The following is a 26,875-nucleotide window of genomic DNA, read 5'->3' on the forward strand; positions in this document are numbered from 1 at the left end:
CATGCTATGCCGCCATCTTTTTTCTCCAAGAAAACCAAGCAAAGACCCTAAAAAAGGTTTGTTATTGTTTATGATATGGCGCCATCTTTTGGGTGAGTTTGCTCACTACACTTCCGTTTATTGCTTTCAAACAAAAGTAGAAGCGATGTGACGGGGGGACGACGTGGCGCGGTTGGGAGAGTGGCCGTGTCGGCAACCTGAGGGTTCCTGGTTCGATCCCCACCTTCTACCAACTTTGTCATGTCCGTTGTGTCCTTGAGCAAGACGATTCTTATCTCCTCTGGCTGTATAAAAGGGGAGAAGGAGGAGGGATCGTGGCAGAAGGAGTTGGAGAGACTGCAGCAGCGATCGAAGAGTGGAAGCAAAAGAGCGCACGACGACGACGCGGCCGACTGACAGCGAGCGAGGAGCGAGCAGGAGAGAAGGAGCTGAAAAGCGTCCCGACCCTAAGACGAAGCTTGTTATTGAAAGAATAAACAAGAGTCAAACCTGCCCAAGAGAAAAATGTCCTTCCTTGAAGGTCCTGGGAACCCGCACGACAGCGAGCGACTCTCACAGACACTAAAAGGGTTTGTTATTGTTTATGCTATGCCGCCATCTTTTTTCTCCAAGAAAACCAAGCAAAGACCCTAAAAAAGGTTTGTTATTGTTTATGATATGGCGCCATCTTTTGGGTGAGTTTGCTCACTACACTTCCGTTTCTTGCTTTCAAACAAAAGTAGAAGCGATGTGACGGGGGACGACGTGGCGCGGTTGGGAGAGTGGCCGTGTCGGCAACCTGAGGGTTCCTGGTTCGATCCCCACCTTCTACCAACTTTGTCATGTCCGTTGTGCCCTTGAGCAAGACGATTCACCCTCGCTCCTGATGGATCGTGGTTAGCGCCTTGCATGTTAAAGCGCTTTGAGTACCTTGAAGGTAGAAAAGCCCTATCTCGTATGACCCAGTTATCATTTACCAATTTCCTTCTTCTAGCCATCCATAGCGTTTCTACCCGTACGGATTCTTCATCACTAAGTTTTACAATATAACTAAAACTGTTCATACTTAATAAATCGTCCCATGTGTGATGTATGTAGGAGTGCTTTCATGCATATTTGTACGTGTTATCGTAATGTAATCAAGCGAGCGTCGTTAGCATTAGCTAATATGCTAACATTTACAGGTGTCTGTGTTAGTATTATTAACTTACCTTGGCATTCTTTTTGTATTGTTTCAATTTTCTTTCTTTTTTTTTTTAAAGAGATTTCGAACGGAAATAGAAGAGCCATTCCGTCTACTAGCCGTCCATAGCGTTTCTACTCGTATGGATTCTTCGTCACTCCAAATAACGTGAGTACGTTTCACGATATAACTAAAACTGTTCATACTTACTAAATCGTCTCACGTGTGATGTCTGTAGGAGTGCGTGGAGGGGGGCGTGGTCTGCGTGCCTGCCACGGGCCTTGTCGCGGAGCGGGGTGTGTAAGGACCGGCCTCGAAGCCAGCGGCAGGTGAGTAGATTGCCCAGCTGGGACTGGTTATCTAATCACCTGTCGCCTTTATTAGCAGCAGCCGGAACGAGACACGTTGGAGCTGCTGGTGATCAGACGCACGGACACGCACGAGACCACGGCGAGAAAAAGGGAGAACCAGAGAAGACTGAAAAGTCGAGGAGCCAAGACTGTCGTGAGCTGCTTCCAAACCAAGAGACTGAAAAGCGTAGAGTGAAGTACGGTCCTGGCGTGTGCGTGCGGACAATAAAAACATTGATAACACCAGACTCCCGGGCTACTGTAAGGATTTGTCGGCATCAGGGGGATCCACGGGAGAAAGACGTTCACAAAGTGTTTTCATGTATGTGCGATCGTAATGTAATCAAGCTAGCATCGTTAGCATTAGCTAATATGCTAACACAGTTACAAGTGTCTGTTTTAGTATTATTAACTTACAATGGACTTTTTTGTGTATTGTTTCAGTGCTCTTTTTTTTTTTTTAAACCTTTCAACCGGAAGTAGAATGGCCATTCCGTCTTCTAGCCATCCACTGCGTTTCTACTCGAATGGACTCATCACTTCAAGTAATGTAAGTTTTACAATATAACTAAAACGGTTTATACTTACTAAACTGTCCCATGTGTGATGTCTGTCAGTGTTTTCACGCATATTTGTACGTACTGTCGTAATGTAATCAAAATAGCGTCGTTAGCATTAGCTAATATGCTAACATGTTTACAGGTGTCTGTTTTAGTATTATTAACTTACAATGGCTTTTTTTGTATTGTTTCAGTCCTTTTTTTTTTTTTTTTTGAGCTTTCAACCGGAAATAGAAGGGCCATTCCGTCTTCTAGCCGTTCATAGCGTTTCTACTCGTATGGATTCTTCATTAAGTTTTACAGTAAAACCAAAACCGTCCTATGTGTGATGTCTGTAGGAGTGCTTTCATATATATTTGCACGTAATGAAGCTAGAGTCGTTAGCATTAGCTAATATGCCAACACGTTTACAAGTGTCTGTGTTAGTATTGTTAACTTACAACGGATTTCTTATTGTATTATTTCAGTTTCACAAATTACTCTGTAAATTCACCAAAACGTCACCTTGGACTTATGGAGTTGATTTAGCTGATTGGAGAGCTAGCTTCCGCAGCTAGCGGGTCCATGACAATGACTTTTGTTTAGTTTGATCAGCCGTTTTACTGCCTTGTTACAGGCTCTGTTTGGAAATAATTAAGGTATTTAATGAATTTAAGTAATTTAATTTAAGAAAGATTTACAAAATCTTTCTGTGGAAGTAACTCATTTCGCAACGTATATATCTAAAACAAAAAAAAAATGTGGTGGGTGCGGCTTATTTACCGGAGCGCAATAAAGTCTGGAAAATGCTGTAATGTGATTGTGGAGGGAGGTGTGGCCAGCGCTGCCTGTAGGAGCAAATGTCACCGCCTCTGTCCACGGTGCTGAGGACAGAGCACCATCAGTGCTGACGGCGAGACACAGTATGCAGGTGGTTAGATTTCCCAAGTGGTACGTGTCAATCTAATCATCTGTTGTCTTTAACAGTAAGCGGCCGGGAGCAGGAAGAGAGAGAGGATACGGATACTGCGGGGGGGAAAACTTGTGATTAAAATCTATGAACTTAGGTCAGCCCTGCGATGAGTTGGCGACTTGTCCAGGGTGTACTCCGCCTTCCGGCTGATTGTAGCTGAGATAGGCAGCAGCGCCCCTTGCAACCCCAGAGGGAATAAGCGGTAGAAAATGGATGGATGGATGGAACTTTGGTCAAGTTTGCACGCCTGGCTCCTGTGAAGTGCATGTCAGTGGAACCGCAAGGAAGCAACTTCCACAGTTAAAGTGGCCAAAAATGTAAAATACAGTTAATAAAATAAGGGGTGGCGTGGCCTGCAGACCTGCAGCGATTAGGGGTGCGCCAGGACGCAGCGACAGGTGCGTTTATCTAATCACCTGTCGCTCTGTTAAAGGCAGCAGCCGGGAAGCAGAGGATGAGGGGTGGAGAACGAGCACGAGCAGGAGCACGAACGGGAGAGAGAGCGAGACTGACAGACAGAACAGACAACGGCTGAAAAGCACAAAGAAACTTTGCACATTTGTGAAAAAAAAAAAAGTCTAAAACTCTGAAAAGGAGCGGTGATGTCAGTGATTGGTGGTCCCAACAACCCGGAGGAGCAAGACCTCCACAACCGTATTTTACGGACTATAAGGCGCACTTAAATTCTTTTTTCCCCCTCAAAACTCGACAAAAGGGAAGACCGGTGCAATGGATGTCGAGTGGGTCTGATATACTATTGTGAGAGTCCAGTCCATAGTGGATCTAACATAATAGTGAGAGTCCAGTCCGTAGTGGATCTAACATAATAAATAGTGAGAGTCCAGTCCATAGTGGATCTAACATAATAGTGAGAGTCCAGTCCGTAGTGGATCTAACATAATAGTGAGAGTCCAGTCCATAGTGGATCTAACATAATAGTGAGAGTCCAGTCCATAGTGTATCTAACATAATAGTGAGAGTCCAGTCCATAGTGGATCCAACATAATAATGAGAGTCCAGTCCATAGTGGATCTCACATAATAGTGAGAGTCCAGTCCATAGTGGATCTAACATAATAGTGAGAGTCCAGTCCATAGTGGATCTAACATAATCGTGAGAGTCCAGTCCATAGTGGATCCAACATAATAATGAGAGTCCAGTCCATAGTGGATCTCACATAATAGTGAGAGTCCAGTCCATAGTGGATCTAACATAATAGTGAGAGTCCAGTCCATAGTGGATCTAACATAATAGTGAGAGTCCAGTCCATAGTGGATCTAACATAATAGTGAGAGTCCAGTCCATAGTGGATCTAACATAATAGTGTGAGAGTCCAGTTCATAGTGGATCTAACATAATAGTGAGAGTCCAGTCCATAGTGGATCTAACATAATAGTGAGAGTCCAGTCCATAGTGGTTCTAACATAATAGTGTGAGAGTCCAGTCCATAGTGGATCTAACATAATAGTGAGAGTCCAGTCCATAGTGGATCTAACATAATAGTGAGAGTCCAGTCCGTAGTGGATCTAACATAATAGTGAGAGTCCAGTCCATAGTGGATCTAACATAATAGTGAGAGTCCAGTCCATAGTGTATCTAACATAATAGTGAGAGTCCAGTCCATAGTGGATCCAACATAATAATGAGAGTCCAGTCCATAGTGGATCTCACATAATAGTGAGAGTCCAGTCCATAGTGGATCTAACATAATAGTGAGAGTCCAGTCCATAGTGGATCTAACATAATCGTGAGAGTCCAGTCCATAGTGGATCTAACATAATAGTGAGAGTCCAGTCCATGTAAAATACAGTTAATAAAATAAACCTGTGCTTTGTTTTTGATGAATATTTAGGCCTACAACGCTGCTGTGTTTTAATGTTCCATCATCAGGTGTTTTCTCGGGCTGTACGTTTTGAGACGCCCGGAGTTGGAACACAAGAGAAAAACAAAGGAGGACATGCTAATGAGGCCACAAAGCGCACGGCACAGTGAACAAACTGAAAGGAGGACGGACACGACAACAAAGCCTGACCGTCACATGACCGGTGCACGGAAAAACATTTAAAAAAATATCGACTTTTGAGGAACGTATCAATTTTATGGAAAGTTTGACACAGGTCCAAGTATTTTTAAACGCTCATGCAAACAATTGATAAATATCTACACCACTTGCGGTCTGCTCAGACATGTCTCTTTGTGTGCCAGCCCTACAGGTCACAGTCAATCCATGACTTCAAAAGGCGATAAAAGTCGACGCGTTTCACGGCTGAATTGGTTTCGAATATTCATCAGCATTTATTTATTTGGAGCGTTTATTTTTCCCTGGATAATTGTGGTAGTTACCAATCTATTCAAGCTCATTTCTAACAAATGACTTGCACATAATTGGAAACACACAAGGACGTGTTTATGAGTTCATGTGTAGTTCTGACTCATGCCAGCAGAGGGAGCTATAGTAAATCTGATCTTGCCCTAAACATTGCAATACAAATATTTCCCGCGACTGTTTTAGTTTAATATTGTTTTCCTGTTCAATTAACACATTTTCACATTGATTAAAAAAATATTAAACTATAGTTTCTGCAATTTCAATTTTTGCAAGCTCATTTCTAAGAAAATGACATGCACATATATTAGAAACACACAAGAAGGTGTTCATTAGTTCATCTGTAGTTCTGACTCATGCCAGCAGAGGGAGCTACAGTAAATCTGATCTTGCACTAAATATTGCAATAAAAAATTTCCCCGAATTGTTTTAGTTAAATATTATTTTCTTGTTCAATTAACTTTTCACATTAATAAAAAAAAATTCAACTATAGTTTCTGCAATTTCGAATTTCTGCAAGCTCATTTCAAACAAATGACATGCACATAATTAGAAACACACAAGAATGTGTTAATTAGTTCATCTGTAGTTCCAACCCATGCCAGCAGAGGGAGCTATAGTAAATTTGATCTTGCCCTAAATATTGCAATAAAAATAATTCCCCAAACTGTTTTAGTTAAATATTATTTTCCTGTTCAATTAACTTTTCACATTAATTAAAAAAAATATTAAACTATAGTTTCTGCAAGCTCATTTCTAACAAATGACATGCACATAATTAGAAACATACAAGAATGTGTTAATTAGTTCATATGTAGTTCTGACTCATGCCAGCAGAGGGAGCTGTAGTAAATTTGATCTTGCCCTAAATATTGCAATAAAAATATTTCCCCAAACTGTTTTAAATATTGTTTTCCTGTTCAATTAAATTTTCACATTAATTAAAAAAAATAATTAAACTATCATTTCTGCAAAACCGTTCCTAACAAAATGACATGCACATAATTAGAAACACACCGGAATGTAATTAGTTCATCTGTAGTTCTGACCCATGCCAGCAGAGGGAGCTATAGTAAATTTGATCTTGCCCTAAATATTGCAATAAAAATATTTCCCCAAACTGTTTTAGTTAAATATTATTTTCCTGTTCAATTAACATTTAAATGGGTTATACTTGTATAGCGCTTTTCTACCTTCAAGGTACTCAAAGCGCTTTGACACTATTTCCACATTCACCCATTCACACACACAATCACACACTGATGGCGGGAGCTGCCATGCAAGGCGCTCACCGGGACCCATCAGGAGCAAGGGTGAAGTGTCTTGCCCAAGGACACAACGAACGTGACTAGGATGGTAGAAGGTGGGGATTGAACCAGGAACCCTCAGATTGCTGGCACAAGTCTGTTTGCTAATAGTAGCTACTAGCCGTACCCATGTATTTTAAATGGGCGGTTATCATCGGGTTTTAATCCCGTTTCCTCCTATGTTTCTGCTCCGATTGAATTTCTTTGTATGTCGAGTCTTTATTTTGGGTACCTACATATATTAATTAGTTCATTTGTAGTTCTGACCCATGCCAGCAGAGGGAGCTATAGTAAATTTGCTCTTGCCCTAAATATTGCAATAAAAATATTTCCCCAAACTGTTTTAGTTAAATACTGTTTTCCTGTTAAACTAACAACTTTTCACGTTAATTGGAAAAAAATATTAAACTACAGTTTCTGCAATTTCAATTTTGCAAGCTCATTTCTAACAAATGACATGCACATATATTAGAAACACACAAGAACGTGTTCATTAGTTCATCTGTAGTGCCTACTCATGCCAGCAGAGGGAGCTATAGTAAATCTGATCTTGTCCTAAATATTGCAATACAAATATTTTCCCAAAACTGTTTTAGTTAAATATTGTTTTCCTGTTCAATTAACAACTTTTCACGTTAATTGGAAAAAAATATTAAACTATAGTTTCTGCAATTTCAATTTTGCAAGCTCCATCCATCCATCCATCCATCATCTTCCGCTTATCCAAGGTCGGGTCGCGGGGGCAGCAGCCTAAGCAGGGAAGCCCAGACTTCCCTCTCCCCAGCCACTTTGTCCAGCTCTTCCCGGGGGATCCCGAGGCGTTCCCAGGCCAGCCGGGAGACATAGTCTTCCCAACGTGTCCTGGGTCTTCCCCGTGGCCTCCTACCGTTTGGACGTGCCCTAAACACCTCCCTAGGGAGGCGTTCGGGTGGCATCCTGACCAGATGCCCGAACCACCTCATCAATCAATCAATCAATGTTTATTTATATAGCCCCAAATCACAAATGTCTCAAAGGACTGCACAAATCATTACGACTACAACATCCTCGGAAGAACCCACAAAAGGGCAAGGAAAACTCACACCCAGTGGGCAGGGAGAATTCACATTCAGTGGGACGCCAGCGACAATGCTGACTATGAGAAACCTTGGAGAGGACCTCAGATGTGGGCAACCCCCCCCCTCTAGGGGACCGAAAGCAATGGATGTCGAGCGGGTCCAACATGATACTGCGAAAGTTCAATCCACAGTGGCTCCAAGACAGCAGCGAGAGTCCCGTCCACAGGAAACCATCTCGAGCGGATCAGCAGCGTAGAGATGTCCCCAACCGATACAGGCGAGCGGTCCATCCTGGGTCCCGACGAGCGGTCCATCCTGGGTCTCGACTCTGGACAGCCAGTACTTCATCCATGGTCATCGGACCGGACCCCCTCCACAAGGGAGGGGGGGACATAGGAGAAAGAAAAGAAGCGGCAGATCAACTGGTCTAAAAAGGAGGTCTATTTAAAGGCTAGAGTATACAGATGAGTTTTAAGGTGAGACTTAAATGCTTCTACTGAGGTAGCATCTCGAACTGTTACCGGGAGGGCATTCCAGAGTACTGGAGCCCGAACGGAAAACGCTCTATAGCCCGCAGACTTTTTTTGAGCTCTAGGAATCACTAATAAGCCGGAGTCTTTTGAACGCAGATTTCTTGCCGGGACATACGGTACAATACAATCGGCAAGATAGGCTGGAGCTAGACCGTGTAGTATTTTATACGTAAGTAGTAAAACCTTAAAGTCACATCTTAAGTGCACAGGAAGCCAGTGCAGGTGAGCCAGTACAGGCGTAATGTGATCAAACTTTCTTGTTCTTGTCAAAAGTCTAGCAGCCGCATTTTGTACCAACTGTAATCTTTTAATGCTAGACATTGGGAGACCCGAAAATAATACGTTACAGTAATCGAGACGAGACGTAACAAACGCATGGATAATGATCTCGGCGTCTTTAGTGGACAAAATGGAGCGAATTTTAGCGATATTACGGAGATGAAAGAAGGCCGTTTTAGTAACGCTTTTAATGTGTGACTCAAAGGAGAGAGTTGGGTCGAAGATAATACCCAGATTTTTTACAGAGTCACCTTGTTTTATTATTTGGTTGTCAAATGTTAAAGTTGTATTATTAAATAGAGGTCGGTGTCTAGCAGGACCGATAATCAGCATTTCCGTTTTTTTGGCATTAAGTTGCAAAAAGTTAGCGGACATCCATTGTTTAATTTCATTAAGACACGCTTCCAACTGACTACAGTCCGGCGTGTTGGTCAGCTTTAGGGGCATGTAAAGTTGGGTGTCATCAGCATAACAGTGAAAGCTAATACCGTATTTGCGTATGACGTCACCTAGCGGCAGCATGTAGATGCTGAAGAGTACAGGGCCAAGGACCGAACCCTGGGGAACTCCACATGTTACCTTAACATAGTCCGAGGTCACACTGTTATAGGAGACGCACTGCATCCTATCAGTAAGATAAGAGTTAAACCATGACAGGGCTGAGTCTGAAATACCAATTCGTATTTTGATACGCTCTAATAAAATATTATGATCGACGGTATCGAAAGCAGCGCTAAGATCGAGGAGCAGCAACATAGATGACGCATCAGAGTCCATCGTTAGCAATAGATCATTAGTCAGTTTTGCGAGGGCTGTCTCAGTCGAGTGATTTGCCCTGAAACCGGATTGAAAGGTTTCACATAGATTGTTAAACGCTAAGTGCTCATTTAGCTGCTCTGCAACAATTTTTTCGAGGATTTTCGAAATAAAGGGAAGGTGAGACACCGGTCGGTAGTTTACCATGAGGTCTGGATCGAGGTTAGGTCTTTTAAGGAGAGGATGAATAACCGCTTTTTTGAATGCAACGGGAACAGTGCCCGAGGAAAGTGATAAGTTTATAATATTTAGCACTGATGGACCTAATAATACAAAAAGCTCCTTGATAAGTTTCCCAGGAAGTGGGTCAAGTAAACATGTTGTTTGTTTTATTCCATTTACACGTTGTAACAATCCTTCTAATGTTATTTCATCAAAACGAGAGAAACTATTTTGGATATTTGCAGTATCCGCTGTATATACACTCGTATCTGTGTTACTATAACCCCGTTGTAGCTGGGACGCATTGTCTTTAATCTCCTTTCTAATAAGTTCAATTTTCTTATTAAAGAACTTCATAAAGTCATCTGCCGAATGGGTGGAGCTACTGGAAGGAGTCCCTTGTTGGGTTAGCGATGCTACTGTACTAAACAAAAATTTTGGATCGTTTTTATTAATGCGGATGAGATTTGAGTAATAATTAGTTTTAGCTAAGGTAAGCATGCGTTTATAAGTTATTAAACTATCACTCCATGCTTGATGGTGCACCTCAAGTTTAGTCGTGCGCCATTTGCGTTCCAGCTTTCTACATAATAATTTCTGAGCTCTAGTTTCTTCAGTAAACCATGGCGTACGCCTTTTTGGAGCCTTTTTTAACTTCAGCGGTGCTATACTATCAATGGTTTCGCGCAGTGCGTTGTTAAAGTTGTTAGTGAGGTTATCAATAGACCCCACATACTTTGGGAACGGTGCCATTACCGAGGGCAGTAGGTCCGCAAGAGTCGTCGTTGTGGCAGCATTAATGTTGCGGCTGCTATAGCAGTTATTATTATTATTAGCTTGCCGAACATGAGTCTGAACTTCGAATTTTATAAGGTAATGATCGGACATTACTTTAGTATACGGGAGTATCATAACTTTGGAGACGGTGATACCTCTGACAAGCACTAGGTCTATCGTATTACCGCTGCAATGCGTCGGTTCATTTATTATTTGTGTAAGACCACAGCTATCAATTATAGTCTGGAGCGCCACGCACGGTGGGTCCAATGGGGTATTCATATGGATATTAAAGTCCCCCATTATAATTATATTATCGGCGTGCGTCACTAGATCAGCAACAAACTCTGAGAATTCACTAATAAAGTCCGAATAGGGCCCTGGGGGGCGGTAGATAACGGCCAGGCACAGAGGCAGAGGTGTGGCAGACTTCATAGAAAGCACCTCAAACGATTTATATTTATTATTTAAGTTAGGACTAAAGTTAAAGTTTTCGTTGTATATTAGTGCGACACCCCCTCCCCTTTTGAGGTGACGGGCAATATGCGCATTCGTATAGTTAGGAGGGGATGCCTCATTTATCGCAAAAAAGTCGTCTGGTTTGAGCCAGGTTTCGCTAAGACCGATGACGTTAAGGTTGTTGTCTCTAATGACCTCATTGACTAATAACGTTTTGGGAGACAAAGATCTGATGTTTAGAAAGCCCATATTATAGGTAGTGGGCTGTTTTAAGGAGTTGTTGATAAAATTATCCGTAGTAGCAATATTAATAATGTTGCGTTTATTATGCGCAGTGTACTTAAAATAATTACGACCATATCTAGGAATTGATATGACGGGAATTTTCAGATTGTCTACTTGGCGCTGCGATAAACTGAACGCATCATAATTTGCCACCTCAGTAGAACGCATGTCTAACTCTGACGAAGTCATAGATACAGTAGAAAAAACATTTTGTGAGTTGTGTATTATTCTACGAAAATTGCTATGTGTACAGGGATCATCCAGCCTGGCGCTGGCTAGTTCTAACTTAACTGACTCCATACCCAGGCTAGCAGGCTCTGTAATTGCCTGTGACCGGGCTTGCTCTAGTGCAGTTAGTCAAATGTGGCTCAATGCGAAGTCTATCTGGCTCTGGCTCCTCTCCATGTGGAGGAGCAGCGGCTTTACTTTGAGTTCCTCCCGGATGGCAGAGCTTCTCACCCTATCTCTAAGGGAGAGACCCAGACTCATTTGGGCCGCTTGTACCCGTGATCTTATCCTTTCGGTCATGACCCAAAGCTCATGACCATAGGTGAGGATGGGAACGTAGATCAACCGGTAAATTGAGAGCTTTGCCTTCCGGCTCAGCTCCTTCTTCACCACAACGGATCGGTACAACGTCCGCATTACTGAAGACGCCGCACCGATCCGCCTGTCGATCTCACGATCCACTCTTCCCTCACTCGTGAACAAGACGAGAGGGGGAAGAGTGCAAGCTCATTTCTAACAAATGACATGCACATAATTAGAAACACACAAGAACGTGACATCAGCTCATCTGTAGTTCCGACTCATGCCAGCAGAGGGAGCTATAGTAAATCTGATCTTGCCCTAAATATTGCAATAACATTTTTTCCCAAAACTGTTTTAGTTAAATATTGTTTTCCGGTTCAATTAACGACTTTTCAAATTAATTAAAAAATAATAATTATAGTTATTGCAATTTTATGAACGTTTGCTTGTTTCATTGACGTCCTCATGACCAATGAAGGACTTTAAGAACATTCCACGCCTGAGGACTTCAAGCATGAGTGCGGTGACTTTGTGGACTTTGTTTAATCATTTCCTCTTTCACTTCCTATTTTCTCTCTCAGCAGGCAAGACGTGGGCTGACGTTGACCTTCGGGGGTCTCCTGAGTGGACAAAGACGGATTAATGATGAACCAGCCCGCTTATCGACGGACGGACGGGGCTTCGTTAAAGTCAAGCGAGGGCCTGGCGCCTTTGTTTTTGCAACATTGCGTCAAAGATGGCGTCTCTGGTAATTGCTGACTCGTTGTTTTGGTGTAGAAAATACCACCAAGGCATTTAGCACCCTGTAAACACGTGGACCTACATTATGTGTGTGCAGCATGATAGCACCCTGTGTGCTACCTACTGAAGGACCAACAATTATTTGCACACATTTTTAAGACTTAAAGGTTCTCTGCTAAACATTTTCTACTCCAACTGGCCCTAAATTGAACAACTAGAATGCATACAAGCACCTCAACTTCCAGGCTGAATTGGTTATCTTAATTAACTTAAATCAACATTTCCAATTAATATAAATTCAAATAAAAACTAAATTTAATTCCTTTTAAATAAGAAAACAAACTTTTAGATGAAACTAATATTTAAAAAAATAAAAAATAAAAAGAGCATGCACTACTAACAACTATACTAGTTTTACAAAGTACGTTTGTAGGGGTGGCGTGGCCTGCAGACCTGCAGCGACAGGTGCGTTTATCTAATCACCTGTCGCTCTGTTAAAGGCAGCAGCCGGGAAGCAGAGGATGAGGGGTGGAGAACGAGCACGAGCAGGAGCACGAACGGGAGAGAGAGCGAGACTGACAGACAGAACAGACAACGGCTGAAAAGCACAAAGAGACTTTGCACATTTGTGAAAAAAAAAAAAGGTCTAAAACTCTGAAAAGGAGCGGTGATGTCAGTGATTGGTGGTCCCAACAACCCGGAGGAGCAAGACCTCCACAACCGTATTTTACGGACTATAAGGCGCACTTAAATTATTTTTTCCCCCTCAAAACTCGACAAAAGGGAAGACCGGTGCAATGGATGTCGAGTGGGTCTGATATACTATTGTGAGAGTCCAGTCCGTAGTGGATCTAACATAATAGTGAGAGTCCAGTCCATAGTGGATCTAACATAATAGTGAGAGTCCAGTCCATAGTGGATCTAACATAATAGTGAGAGTCCAGTCCGTAGTGGATCTAACATAATAGTGAGAGTCCAGTCCATAGTGGATCTAACATAATAGTGTGAGAGTCCAGTCCATAGTGGATCTAACATAATAGTGAGAGTCCAGTCCATAGTGGATCTAACATAATAGTGAGAGTCCAGTCCATAGTGGATCTAGCATAATAGTGAGAGTCCAGTCCATAGTGGATCTAGCATAATAGTGAGAGTCCAGTCCGTAGTGGATCTAACATAATAGTGAGAGTCCAGTCCATAGTGGATCTAACATAATAGTGAGAGTCCAGTCCGTAGTGGATCTAACATAATAGTGAGAGTCCAGTCCATAGTGGAGCTAACATAGTAGTGAGAGTCCAGTCCATAGTGGATCCAACATAATAATGAGAGTCCAGTCCATAGTGGATCTCACATAATAGTGACAGTCCAGTCCATAGTGGATCTAACATAATAGTGAGAGTCCAGTCCATAGTGGATCTAACATAATAGTGAGAGTCCAGTCCATAGTGGATCTAACATAATCGTGAGAGTCCAGTCCATAGTGGATCTAACATAATCGTGAGAGTCCAGTCCATAGTGGATCTAACATAATAGCGAGAGTCCAGTCCATAGTGGATCTAACATAATATTGAGAGTCCAGTCCATAGTGGATCTAACATAATAGTGAGAGTCAAGACCATAGTGGATATAACATAAGAGTGAGAGTCCAGTCCATAGTGGATCTAACATAATAGTGAGAGTCCAGTCCATAGTGGATCTCACATAATAGTGAAAGTCCAGTCCATAGTGGATCTAACATAATAGTGAGAGTCCAGTCCATAGTGGATCTAACATAATCGTGAGAGTCCAGTCCATAGTGGATCTAACATAATAGTGAGAGTCCAGTCCATAGTGGATCTAACATAATAGTGAGAGTCCAGTCCATAGTGGATCTCACATAATAGTGAGAGTCCAGTCCATAGTGGATCTAACATAATAGTGAGAGTCCAGACCATAGTGGATATAACATAAGAGTGAGAGTCCAGTCCATTGTGGATCTCACATAATAGTGAGAGTCCAGTCCATAGTGGATATAACATAAGAGTGAGAGTCCAGTCCATAGTGGATCTAACATAATAGTGAGAGTCCAGTCCATAGTGGATCCAACATAATAATGAGAGTCCAGTCCATAGTGGATCTAACATAATAGTAAGAGTCCAGTCCATAGTGGATCCAACATAATAGTGAGAGTCCAGTCCATAGTGGATCTAACATAATAGTGAGAGTCCAGTCCATAGTGGATCTAACATAATAGTGAGAGTCCCGTCATTAGTGGATCTAACATAATAGTGAGAGTCCAGTCCATAGTGGATCTAACATAATAGTGAGAGAGTCCAGTCCATAGTGGATCTAACATAATAGTGAGAGTCCAGTCCGTAGTGGATCAAACATACGAGTGAGAGTCCAGTCCTTAGTGGATCTAACATAATCGTGAGAGTCCAGTCCATAGTGGATCTAACATAATAGTGAGAATCCAGTCCATAGTGGATCTAACATAATAGTGAGAGTCCAGTCCATAGTGGATCTAACATAATAGTGAGAGTCCAGTCCATAGTGGATCTAACATAATAGTGAGAGTCTGGTCCATAGTGGATCCAACATAATAGTGAGAGTCCAGTCCATAGTGGATCTAACATAATAGTGAGAGTCCAGTCCATAGTGGATCCAACATAATAGTGAGAGTCCAGTCCGTAGTGGATCAAACATACGAGTGAGAGTCCAGTCCTTAGTGGATCTAACATAATAGTGAGAGTCCAGTCCATAGTGGATCCAACATAATAGTGAGAGTCCAGTCCGTAGTGGATCAAACATACGAGTGAGAGTCCAGTCCTTAGTGGATCTAACATAATAGTGAGAGTCCAGTCCATAGTGGATCTAACATAATAGTGAGAGTCCAGTCCATAGTGGATCTAACATAATAGTGAGAGTCCAGTCCATAGTGGATCTAACATAATAGTGTGAGAGTCCAGTCCATAGTGGATCTAACATAATAGTGAGAGTCTGGTCCATAGTGGATCCAACATAATAGTGAGAGTCCAGTCCATAGTGGATCTAACATAATAGTGAGAGTCCAGTCCATAGTGGATCCAACATGATAGTGAGAGTCCAGTCCATAGTGGATCTAACATAATAGTGAGAGTCCAGTCCATAGTGGATCTGACATAATAGTGAGAGTCCAGTCCATAGTGGATCTCACATAATAGTGAGAGTCCAGTCCATAGTGGATCTAACATAATAGTGAGAGTCCAGTCCATAGTGGATCTAACATAATATTGAGAGTCCAGTCCATAGTGGATCTAACATAATAGTGAGAGTCCAGTCCATAGTGGATCTAACATAATAGTGAGAGTCCAGTCCATAGTGGATCTAACATAATAGTGAGAGTCCAGTCCATAGTGGATCTAACATAATAGTGAGAGTCCAGTCCATAGTGGATCTAACATAATAGTGTGAGAGTCCAGTCCATAGTGGATCTAACATAATAGTGAGAGTCTGGTCCATAGTGGATCCAACATAATAGTGAGAGTCCAGTCCATAGTGGATCTAACATAATAGTGAGAGTCCAGTCCATAGTGGATCCAACATGATAGTGAGAGTCCAGTCCATAGTGGATCTAACATAATAGTGAGAGTCCAGTCCATAGTGGATCTGACATAATAGTGAGAGTCCAGTCCATAGTGGATCTCACATAATAGTGAGAGTCCAGTCCATAGTGGATCTAACATAATAGTGAGAGTCCAGTCCATAGTGGATCTAACATAATATTGAGAGTCCAGTCCATAGTGGATCTAACATAATAGTGAGAGTCCAGTCCATAGTGGATCTAACATAATAGTGAGAATCCAGTCCATAGTGGATCTAACATAATAGTGAGAGTCCAGTCCATAGTGGATCTAACATAATAGTGAGAGTCCAGTCCATAGTGGATCTAACATAATAGTGAGAGTCCAGTCCATAGTGGATCTAACATAATAGTGAGAGTCCAGTCCATAGTGGATCTAACATAATAGTGAGAGTCCAGTCCATAGTGGATCTAACATAATAGTGAGAGTCCAGTCCATAGTGGATCTAACATAATAGTGAGAGTCCAGTCCATAGTGGATCTAACATAATAGTGAGAGTCCAGTCCATAGTGGGGCCAAACCTTGAAAGCACAACATTAAAATCCAAACATGTTTAAGGTTTTCAAGCACCTGTACGAACCCTGCGATTTTGACATTTTATAACACAAAACAAAATCCAAACTTTTGTTTTTCTCGTCTCTCAAAAGGATTGTTAACTATTCCTCCACAACACAGTCCCCCATCAGGTGGAGGCAGCACCGCCTTAGGGCTCCTAAACTATTTTGTTCTGAGACACAGCAAGCGTGTCTACAGAATGCCGGCCCTCGATTGGCTCATTTGTTACTTCCTGCCCAGTTTAACGAGCTCATTAAGAACAGCCCAGCCGTCGTCGCTATCGGTCGACTTCAATCTTTCCTGAGGAACTTCCATCAGCGATTCACTTATTTGACATCCCCGCGAGCACTTTGTGAAAGATGCCGGCCGTAGGGAACAAAGAGCATCTCCTCCAGGCCCGACTACTGCAACGCACTTCTTGTCGGCATCCCCAGCAAGAACATCCAGAAGCTGCAGTACATACAGGATAGTGCTGCTGGGATCCCCATGAGAGGGCGGACATATCACCATATCACACCGACTCTCAAATCCCTTTACTTCCTTCCTGTTCCACTCAGGATTGAATACAAAGTCTCACCCCCAAATCCTCCAAACAGGCTAACCTCCTCCAAGCTCTGAGAACAAAGCTACGAACTCAGTCCGTGGAACGCTCTCCCTGACCACCCGAGGGCACCACAGACTGCGGATGCTTTTAAAATAGGCTTAAAAAAAACCCTTATTTAAAAAAAAAAAAAACTTTTTATAGATATATGCATACCAGTTCTAGCTATTAGGCTGTTGTAGTTTTTTATTTTTATATTTTTTTTTATTTCTATTATTATTATTATTTTTTTTTTAATACACTGTAGCACTTTGAGGTTGTTTGCTCAATGTAAAGTGATTTTTAAAAATAAAATATATTATTATTATTATAGGTGAACAATGTATGGTACCAAAAGTATTTCGGTACTTTTCTAAATAAAGCAGACCATGAAAAAAATGGCATTATTGGCTATATTTTATTGATACATAAAAAAACGCCCCATCGTGACCGCCGGGCCGTGGTCTTTGCAGTGAAGGCTGCCTTTAGAAGAGGGTTCGAGGAACGCTCTCCCTGACCACCTGAGGGCACCACAGACTGTGGATTCCTTTAAAAAAGGCTTAAAAAAACTTATTTTAAAAAAAGCCTTTTTATAGATATATGCATAGCAGTTCTAGCTATTAGACTGTCCTAGTTTTTATTTTTATTATATTTTTATTATTATTATTTTCTTTATTTTTTAAATTTTTTTACATTTTTATTATTTCTATTATTTTCTTTTTTTTAATACACTGTAGCACTTTGAGGTTGTTTGCTCAAGGTAAAGTGATTTTTAAAAATAAAATATATTATTATTATTATAGGTGAACAATGTATGGTACCAAAAGTATTTCGGTACTTTTCTAAATAAAGCAGACCATGAAAAAAATGGCATTATTGGCTATATTTTATTGATACATAAAAAAACGCCCCATCGTGACCGCTGAGCCGTGGTCTTTGCAGTGAAGGCTGCCTTTAGAAGAGGGTTCGAGGAACGCTCTCCCTGACCACCTGAGGGCACCACAGACTGTGGATTCCTTTAAAAAAGGCTTAAAAAAACTTATTTTTAAAAAAGCCTTTTTATAGATATATGCATACCAGTTCTAGCTATTAGACTGTCCTAGTTTTTATTTTTATTATATTTTTATCATTATTATTTTCTTTATTTTTTAAATTTTTTTACATTTTTATTATTTCTATTATTTTCTTTTTTTTAATACACTGTAGCACTTTGAAGTTGTAAAGTGCTTTTTTTTTTTTTTTTTTTACAAATAAAATCTATTATTATTATACTTATTTTCTTTTTTTAATACACTGGAGCACTTTGAGGTTGTTGCTCAATGTAAAGTTTTTTGTTTTTTTTTACAAATAAAATCTATTATTATTATTATTTTCTTTTTTTTAATACACTAGCCCTTTCAGGTTGTTTGCTCATTGTAAAGTGCTTTTTTTTTTTTTTTTTTTTTACAAATAAAATCTGTTATTATTGTTATTATTATCATCATTATTATTATTATAATTTCTCTCTGGCTGTGTTATCTTGGGGAAGCCATGGCTCTATTAGTTGTATCTATGAAGGTGATATATTTCCTGGTGCACGGTGAGGAGAGACAAACAAGGTGAATACCTGGAAGTCTGCTTCGGGGAATAACAGAAGGGTCACAGCCAGGGGAGACGGGTGGGGGTGGGGGGGGTCTGAGGCATGCCACAATTATGTGTGAAAAGTCAAAGGGGTAGAGAACTAAGGTAAACGTGACCACGTGCTCGGACTCTGCGGTTTTGATCACCAAATCATCATTGCAATAGTGCATACTCGTGCATATACCCCCAAAAAAACACCAATACTGATGACAGCATCAGCGGCTTTTAGCTCATGAAACCTAGTGGGATGAGTCGATAGCCTGATCGTAAGCATCTGAGTGAGCACACTTAGTCGCGCCGATCGTTTAATGCGCGGACGTCCACCCGACTTAAAGGCAATCCTGTTGTGTTTACCGTTTGTTGTTCTATCACGGCGGCGTCTGCCAAAACCGCACTCTTTGATCCGTCATCAGAACGGGGCGCAGTCAGGCCGAGCCAGGGGGCCGGCAACCTGAAATGTTCAAAGAGCCGCGCTGGACCGATAATACAAAAAAACTAATCCGTCAGGAGGCGCAAATAAAAAAAGCCTTATAGACGTGTTGTAATGAAAGTAACACATGATGGAAGTGTCTATATTAGCTATATTAGTACTGCAACCTATGGATGGAGCAGCACTTTTATTGTGAAAACAGGAAGTGTGCAGCTTTTGACAGCTGGTATGGAGAGCAGGAACAAATTTAAGACTTTTAAAGACTTTTTTAATATCCATCCATCTTCTTCTGCTTATCGGAGGTCAAGTCGCGGGGGCAGCAGCCTAAGCAGGGAAGCCCAGACTTCCCTCTCCCCAACCACTTCCTCCAACTCCTCCCGGGGGATCCCGGGGCGTTCCCGGGCCAGCCGGGAGACATACCACCCGCGACCCGTGGACGTAGGGAGAAGTACAGAGCGCCAATAAACCTTAAAGGCACTGCCTTTGCGTGCCGGCCCAGTCACATAATATCTATGGCTTTTTCGCAAATGCAAGTGAATGCAAGGCATACTTGGTCAACAGCCATACAGGTCACACTGAGGGTGGCCGTATAAACAACTTTAACACTGTTACAAATGTGAAGTGAAGTGAATTATATTTATATAAAGTTTTTTCTCTAGTGACTCAAAGCGCTTTACATTGTGAAACCCAATATCTAAGTGTGGGTGGCACTGGCGGCAGTTGGGTAAAGTGTCTGGCCCAAGGACACAATGGCAGTAACCAGGATGGCAGAAGCGGGGATCGAACCTTGAACCCTCCAATTGCTGGCACGGCCACTCTGCCGACCGAGGTGTACCGGTATATATGCGCCACACTGTGCACCCACACCAAACAAGAATGACAAACACATTTCGGGAGAACATCCGCACCGTAACACTACATAAACACAACAGAACAAATACCCCAAACCCCTTGCAGCACTAACTCTTCCGGGACGCTACAATATACACCCCCTTTATCACCATCCTCGCCCCCATCTCCCGAATTTGGAGGTCTCAAGGTTGGCAAGTATGCCTTAAAGGCACTGAGTTTGCGTGCGGGCCCAAACACATAATATCTATGACTTTTTACACACACAAGTGCATGCATGCATACTTGGTCAACAGCCATACAGGTCACACTGAGGGTGGCCGTATACACAACTTTAACACTGTTACTAATATGCGCCACACTGTGAACCCACACCAAACAAGAATGATGAACACATTTCGGGAGAACATCCGCACCGTAACACAACATAAACACAACAGAACAAATACCCAGAATCCCTTGCAGCACTAACTCTTCCGGGACGCTACAATATACACCCCCGCTACCACCAAACCCGCCCCCCCCATCTCCCGAATTTGGAAGCCTCAACCTTGGCAAGTCTGCCTTAAAGGCACTGCCTTTGCGTGCCGGCCCAATCACATAATATCTACGGCTTTTTCACACACACAAGTGAATGCAAGGCATACTTGGTCAACAGCCACACAGGTCACACTGAGGGTGGCCGTATAAACAACTTTAACACTGTTACAAATATGCGCCACACTGTGAACCCACACCAAACAAGAATGACAAACAACATTTCGGGAGAACATCCGCACCGTAACAGAACATAAACACAACAGAACAAATACTCATAATCCATTGCAGCACTAACTCTTCTGGGACGCTACAATATAAAACTCCAACCCCGCCCACCTCAACCTCCTCATGCTCTCACAGGGAGAGCATGTCCCAAATTCCAAGCTGTTAAAAAAAATAATGCACTTTGTGACTTCCATAATAAATATGGCAGTGCCATGTTGGCATTTTTTCCTATAACTTGAGTTGATTTATTTTGGAAAACCTTGTTACATTGTTTAATGCATCACAACAAAACTAGGCCATTCCACGACTGTATATATCGGTATCGATTGATATCGGAATCGGTAATTAAGAGTTGGACAATATCGGATATCGGCAAAATAGCCATTATCGGACATCTCTAATAATTGGAATATATTAAGTTGTGTTTATGTTTTGACCAAGACTAGAGTGGTTTGAGCATCTTTAAAAACAATAAAAATAAAAAAAAAAGAATATAAAGACACCCTTGCTAAACAGGAAGTCGAGAGGGTAAGTACAGGAAGTGCTCTTACGAGAGAAGGGCTGTCCATCTCGGCCCGCGGCGAACGCCCGAAGTCGTCGGCGCTCAGAGAAAGTCGGTCCTTGTCTTCCTCGTCCTGCCCCGGCTCCTCCCCCAGGGCGGGGAAGACGGAGAGCCCGCCCACTTCGGCATCCACCATCCCGTCCAGGCTGTCGGTGAGAGCGGCGAGAAGGGCCGCATTCTCCTCCTCTATCTGGGGGAGAGAAGCACATCAAACTTCACTTCCTGTCCGTGTCCCAACACTTTTGTCCATAATCCAACACGTGCGCTCATCTTCGGCGTGGAAACGGTGAAAATGAAACAGCAGCGGTGCGGGACTGAAGTCAATAACAAAGTGTAAATAAAAGGACATTTTATGGCTTCATGTTGCTCGGCCCTTTTCGCACGATCAATACTTTGGATCAAATGTAACGCGGCTGTGCCGGAATCGGGTGGCGAGGTGGAAGGTGGGGGGCGCACGTGACTGGGACATTTTTGTTCTTTTATGGAGCAAATGAGATTCTGCGATCACAAATAAATCAACATTCAGAGAATCAATAGGGAGGAAAATAGGATGGTAGGATTGTGTTTGTAAAAGAAGTGTTGTCATAGAAGGAAAATAAGCATTGAAAAATACAAATAAATACATGAAAAAGTAAATGTATATTGGTAGGAAAATAAACATAGTATTTTAAATAATAAATAGGTATTGTATAAAACATGTAAAAAAAATATATATAAATACATTAAGACATATTTTGATTTTCTCCTTGTCTCTGCTTGTATGAGAGTAATGCAGTAATTAATGTTGATTTGTGTCTGTTAAAAAAAGCTTTTTTTGGACACTGAATTTATTTAACGACATTTTTTAAGTTTGATTTAGCTAACTTTTTTTTTTTTTTTACATCAAATTATGCTAACAATTTCATTGAAGATAAATTCTGTTTTAAAATTTAGTGTAAAAAATATCAGTGTATAAAAATTCCGACTAGTAAAATTCAGTGTGAAAAAATTAGGTGTAAAATAATTAAGTGTAAACAAATTCACTGTGTAAAAATTCAGTGTAAAAATAATGAAGTGTATAAAAAGCAATTGTATAAAAACTTAATGTAAAAAGAAAGTGTAAAAGTAAGTGTATAAAAATCCACTGTATAAAAATTAAGTTTAAAATAATTCAGTGTATAAAATTTCATTGTATAAAAATACAGTGTAAAAAAATTCAGTGTGTAAAAAAATCAGTGTAAAATAATAGTGTATAAAAATTCAGTGTAAATAAATCGTGTAAAAATATTCAGTGTAAAATAATTAAGTGTATAAAAATGCACTGTGTAAAAAAATTCAGTGTGTAAAAACTTCAGTGTGTAAAAACAGTGTAAAATAATAAAGTGTATACAAAGTCAGTGTAAATATATTAATTGTGTAAAAATATTCAGTGTAAAATAATTAAGTATATAAAAATGCACTGTGTAAAAATTCAGTGTAAAAAAATTCAGTGTAAAATTAAGTGTATAAAATCCACTGTATAAAAATTCAGTTTAAAATAATTCAGTGTATAAAATTTCATTGTATAAAAATACAGTGTAAAAAAATTCAGTGTGTAAAAAAATCAGTGTAAAATAATAAAGTGTATAAAAATTCATTGTAAATAAATTATTTGTGTAAAAATATTCAGTGTAAAATAATTAAGTGTATAAAAATGCACTGTGTAAAAAACTTCAGTGTGTAAAAACAGTGTAAAATAATAAAGTGTATACAAAGTCAGTGTAAATAAATTGTGTAAAATTATTCAGTGTAAAATAATTAAGTATATAAAAATGCACTGTGTAAAAATTCAGTGTGTAAAAAATTCAGTGTAAAATTCAGTGTATAAAATCCACTGTATAAAAATTCAGTGTAAAAAAATTCAGTGTAATATAATCAAGTGTATAACCAGGATGGTTGGATTGTATTTGTAAAAAAAAAAGAGTTGTCATTGAGGGAAAATAAACATTAAAAAATACAAATAAATAAATGAAAAAGTAAATATAGATTGGTAGGAAAATAAGCATAATATTTTAAATAAATAATTAATAAAAAACATGCCTGGTATAAAATTATTAAATAAATATATAAATACATCGTTTAACTTTCTGCCTTGTTTCTGCTTTTATGAGAGTTATGCAAGAAATAAAGGTTAATTTGTGTCTTTTAAAAAAGCTTTTTTTGGACACTGAATTTATTTAACGACATTTTTTAAGTTGGATTTTGCTAACTTTTTTTTTTTTTACATCAAATTATGCTAACAATTTCATTGAAGATAAATTCTGTTTTAAAATTTAGTGTAAAAAATATCAGTGTATAAAAATTCCGACTAGTAAAATTCAGTGTGAAAAAATTAGGTGTAAAATAATTAAGTGTAAACAAATTCACTGTGTAAAAATTCAGTGTAAAAATAATGAAGTGTATAAAAAGCAATTGTATAAAAACTTAATGTAAAAAGAAAGTGTAAAAGTAAGTGTATAAAAATCCACTGTATAAAAATTAAGTTTAAGATAATTCAGTGTATAAAATTTCATTGTATAAAAATACAGTGTAAAAAAATTCAGTGTGTAAAAAAATCAGTGTAAAATAAAGTGTATAAAAATTCAGTGTAAATAAATTAATTGTGTAAAAATATTCAGTGTAAAATAATTAAGTGTATAAAAATGCACTGTGTAAAAAACTTCAGTGTGTAAAAACAGTGTAAAATAATAAAGTGTATACAAAGTCAGTGTAAATAAATTAATTGTGTAAAAATATTCAGTGTAAAATAATTAAGTATATAACCAGGATGGTTGGATTGTATTTGTAAAAAAAAAAGAGTTGTCATTGAGGGAAAATAAACATTAAAAAATCCAAATAAATAAATGAAAAAGTAAATATAGATTGGTAGGAAAATAAGCATAATATTTTAAATAAAGAAAATTAATAAAAAACATGCCTTGTATAAAATTATTAAATAAATATATAAATACATCTTTTAACTTTCTGCCTTGTTTCTGCTTTTATGAGAGTTATGCAAGAAATAAAGGTTAATTTGTGTCTTTTAAAAAAGCTTTTTTTGGACACTGAATTAATTTAACGACATTTTTTAAGTTTGATTTTGCTAACTTTTTTTTTTTTACATCAAATTATGCTAACAATTTTATTGAAGATAAATTCTGTGTTTTAAAATTTAGTGTAAAAAATATCAGTGTATAAAAATTCCGATTAGGTGTAAAATAATTAAGTGTAAACAAATTCACTGTGTAAAAATAATTAAGTGTATAAAAAGCAATTGTATAAAAACTTAATGTAAAAAGAAAGTGTTCAAGTAAGTGTATAAAATTTCACTGTATAAAAATACAGTGTAAAAAAAATCAGTGTGTAAAATAATAAAGTATATAAAAATTCATTGTAAATAAATTATTTGTGTAAAAATATTCAGTGTAAAATAATTAAGTGTATAAAAATGCACTGTGTAAAAATTCAGTGTAAAAAAATTCAGTGTGTAAAATATTCAGTGTGTAAAAAAATTAAGTGTAAAATTAAGTGTATAATAATCCACTGTATAAAAATTCAGTGTAATATAATCAAGTGTATAACCAGGATGGTTGGATTGTATTTGTAAAAAAAAAGAGTTGTCATTGAGGGAAAACAAACATTAAAAAATACAAATAAATAAATGAAAAAGTAAATATACATTGGTAGGAAAATAAGCATAATATTTGAAATAAATAATTTGTAAAAAATATGCCATGTATAAAATTATTAAAAAAATATATAAATACATATTTTAACTTTCTGCCTTGTCTCTGCTTGTAAGAGAGTTATGCAAGAAATAAAGGTTAATTTGTGTCTTTTAAAAAAGCTTTTTTTGGACACTGGATTTATGTAACGACATTTTTTAAGTTAGAATTTTGCAAACTTAATTTTTTTTTTTTTTTACATCAAATTATGCTGCAATTTCATTGAGGGTAAATTCAGTGTTTTAAATTTCAGTGTAAAAAAATCAGTATATAAAAATTCAGACTAGCAAAATTCAGTTTGAAATAATTCAGTGTCAAATAATTAAGTGTATACAAATTCACTGTGTAAAAATTCACAGTGAAAATTATTAAGTGGATGGAAATTAAATGTATAAAAATTCACTGTAAAAAACAAAAAGTTCAAGTACCTAGGAGTCTTGTTCACGAGTGAGGGAAGAGTGGATCGTGAGATCGACAGGCGGATCGGTGCGGCGTCTTCAGTAATGCGGACGTTGTACCGATCCGTTGTGGTGAAGAAGGAGCTGAGCCGGAAGGCAAAGCTCTCAATTTACCGGTCGATCTACGTTCCCATCCTCACCTATGGTCATGAGCTTTGGGTCATGACCGAAAGGATAAGATCACGGGTACAAGCGGCCAAAATGAGTTTCCTCCGCCGTGTGGCGGGTCTCTCCCTTAGAGATAGGGTGAGAAGCTCTGCCATCCGGGAGGAACTCAAAGTAAAGCCGCTGCTCCTTCACATCGAGAGGAGCCAGATGAGGTGGTTCGGGCATCTGGTCAGGATGCCACCCGAACGCCTCCCTAGGGAGGTGTTTAGGGCACGTCCAACCGGTAGGAGGCCACGGGGAAGACCCAGGACACGTTGGGAAGACTATGTCTCCCGGCTGGCCTTGGAACGCCTCGGGATCCCCCGGGAAGAGCTAGACGAAGTGGCTGGGGAGAGGGAAGTCTGGGTTTCCCTGCTTAGGCTGTTGCCCCCGCGACCCGACCTCGGATAAGCGGAAGATGATGGATGGATGGACATCAGTCTCCTCACTCCTCTGCACCGACATAGCGCATGCACCCAAGTAACCCTCCGCGGTTAAGGTAAAGCGATTATACGTGATTAACGCCAATATTTCTTTGATTGACTTGTGACTTTTCACTGTCAGAGGTCGTCACAAGTCAATCGCACGAATGGTTCTGTCTTACTTTCTACGCTGCATAACGTTCCTGACACACAGACATTTTAAATGAGATAGTCGGAAGAGGGTTAAAATAAGTGAAATAAACCGACTGTTCTTAAATGATCATTTCTCCATTAGAGCTGGACGTGACTACGGACCGTGTAACGAGAGCTGCAGACCATCGATGATGCAACTCCAGTTGACATTCCGAGAGCTATTCCCTCAATTCCCGCACACAGCGACAGGAGATACGGGTGCCAGGGTTTAAGCGACAGGAGATACGGGGGGCAGGTTTAAGCGACAGGAGATACGGGGGCCAGGGTTTAAGCGACAGGAGATACGGGGGCCAGGGTTTAAGCGACAGGAGATACGGGGGCCAGGGTTTAGTAGGTGCTGCACGTCTACGGCCGGCCGGGTACCAATGTACAGCAGCTCCGTAGGGAATGCCTTCATCGTGTTGCACATTCCTGGGAAAGTCTCTCTGGGCAGCTCCCAGTGGGACACGCTGCAGCCGTACTCAGGTTGCATGGCAGACATCAGTCCGGAGGTCAGTGAGATTGACTCTCTGATCTACGGACCTCTTGGATGGCGTTTGCTATCACTGCAAATGACAATTTCACTTCCTGGTTTAGCAACAGGATGCTCCAGCTCGCTACCCTTCTGCTATGCAGCCAAGATGGCGACAATGGAGGTGGATAAGTGTCCGGCATT

At 40.0% G+C, this 26,875-nt stretch overlaps 1 protein-coding gene across 1 annotated transcript in view; it reads right to left on the bottom strand.

Annotated features, from left to right (window-relative positions):
• The window catches only part of ppargc1b (peroxisome proliferator-activated receptor gamma, coactivator 1 beta), a 289,635-nt gene that overhangs the window by 52,508 nt on the left and 210,252 nt on the right, over window positions 1-26,875 (bottom strand). Inside the window, exon 3 of the mRNA XM_061892170.1 lies at window positions 21,248-21,448. Coding sequence (XP_061748154.1) covers window positions 21,248-21,448 — 201 coding nt within the window. The remainder of the gene's footprint in view (window positions 1-21,247; window positions 21,449-26,875) is intronic.

Source organism: Nerophis ophidion, linkage group LG29 (genome assembly GCF_033978795.1).
Source record: "Nerophis ophidion isolate RoL-2023_Sa linkage group LG29, RoL_Noph_v1.0, whole genome shotgun sequence".
NCBI lineage: Eukaryota > Metazoa > Chordata > Actinopteri > Syngnathiformes > Syngnathidae > Nerophis > Nerophis ophidion.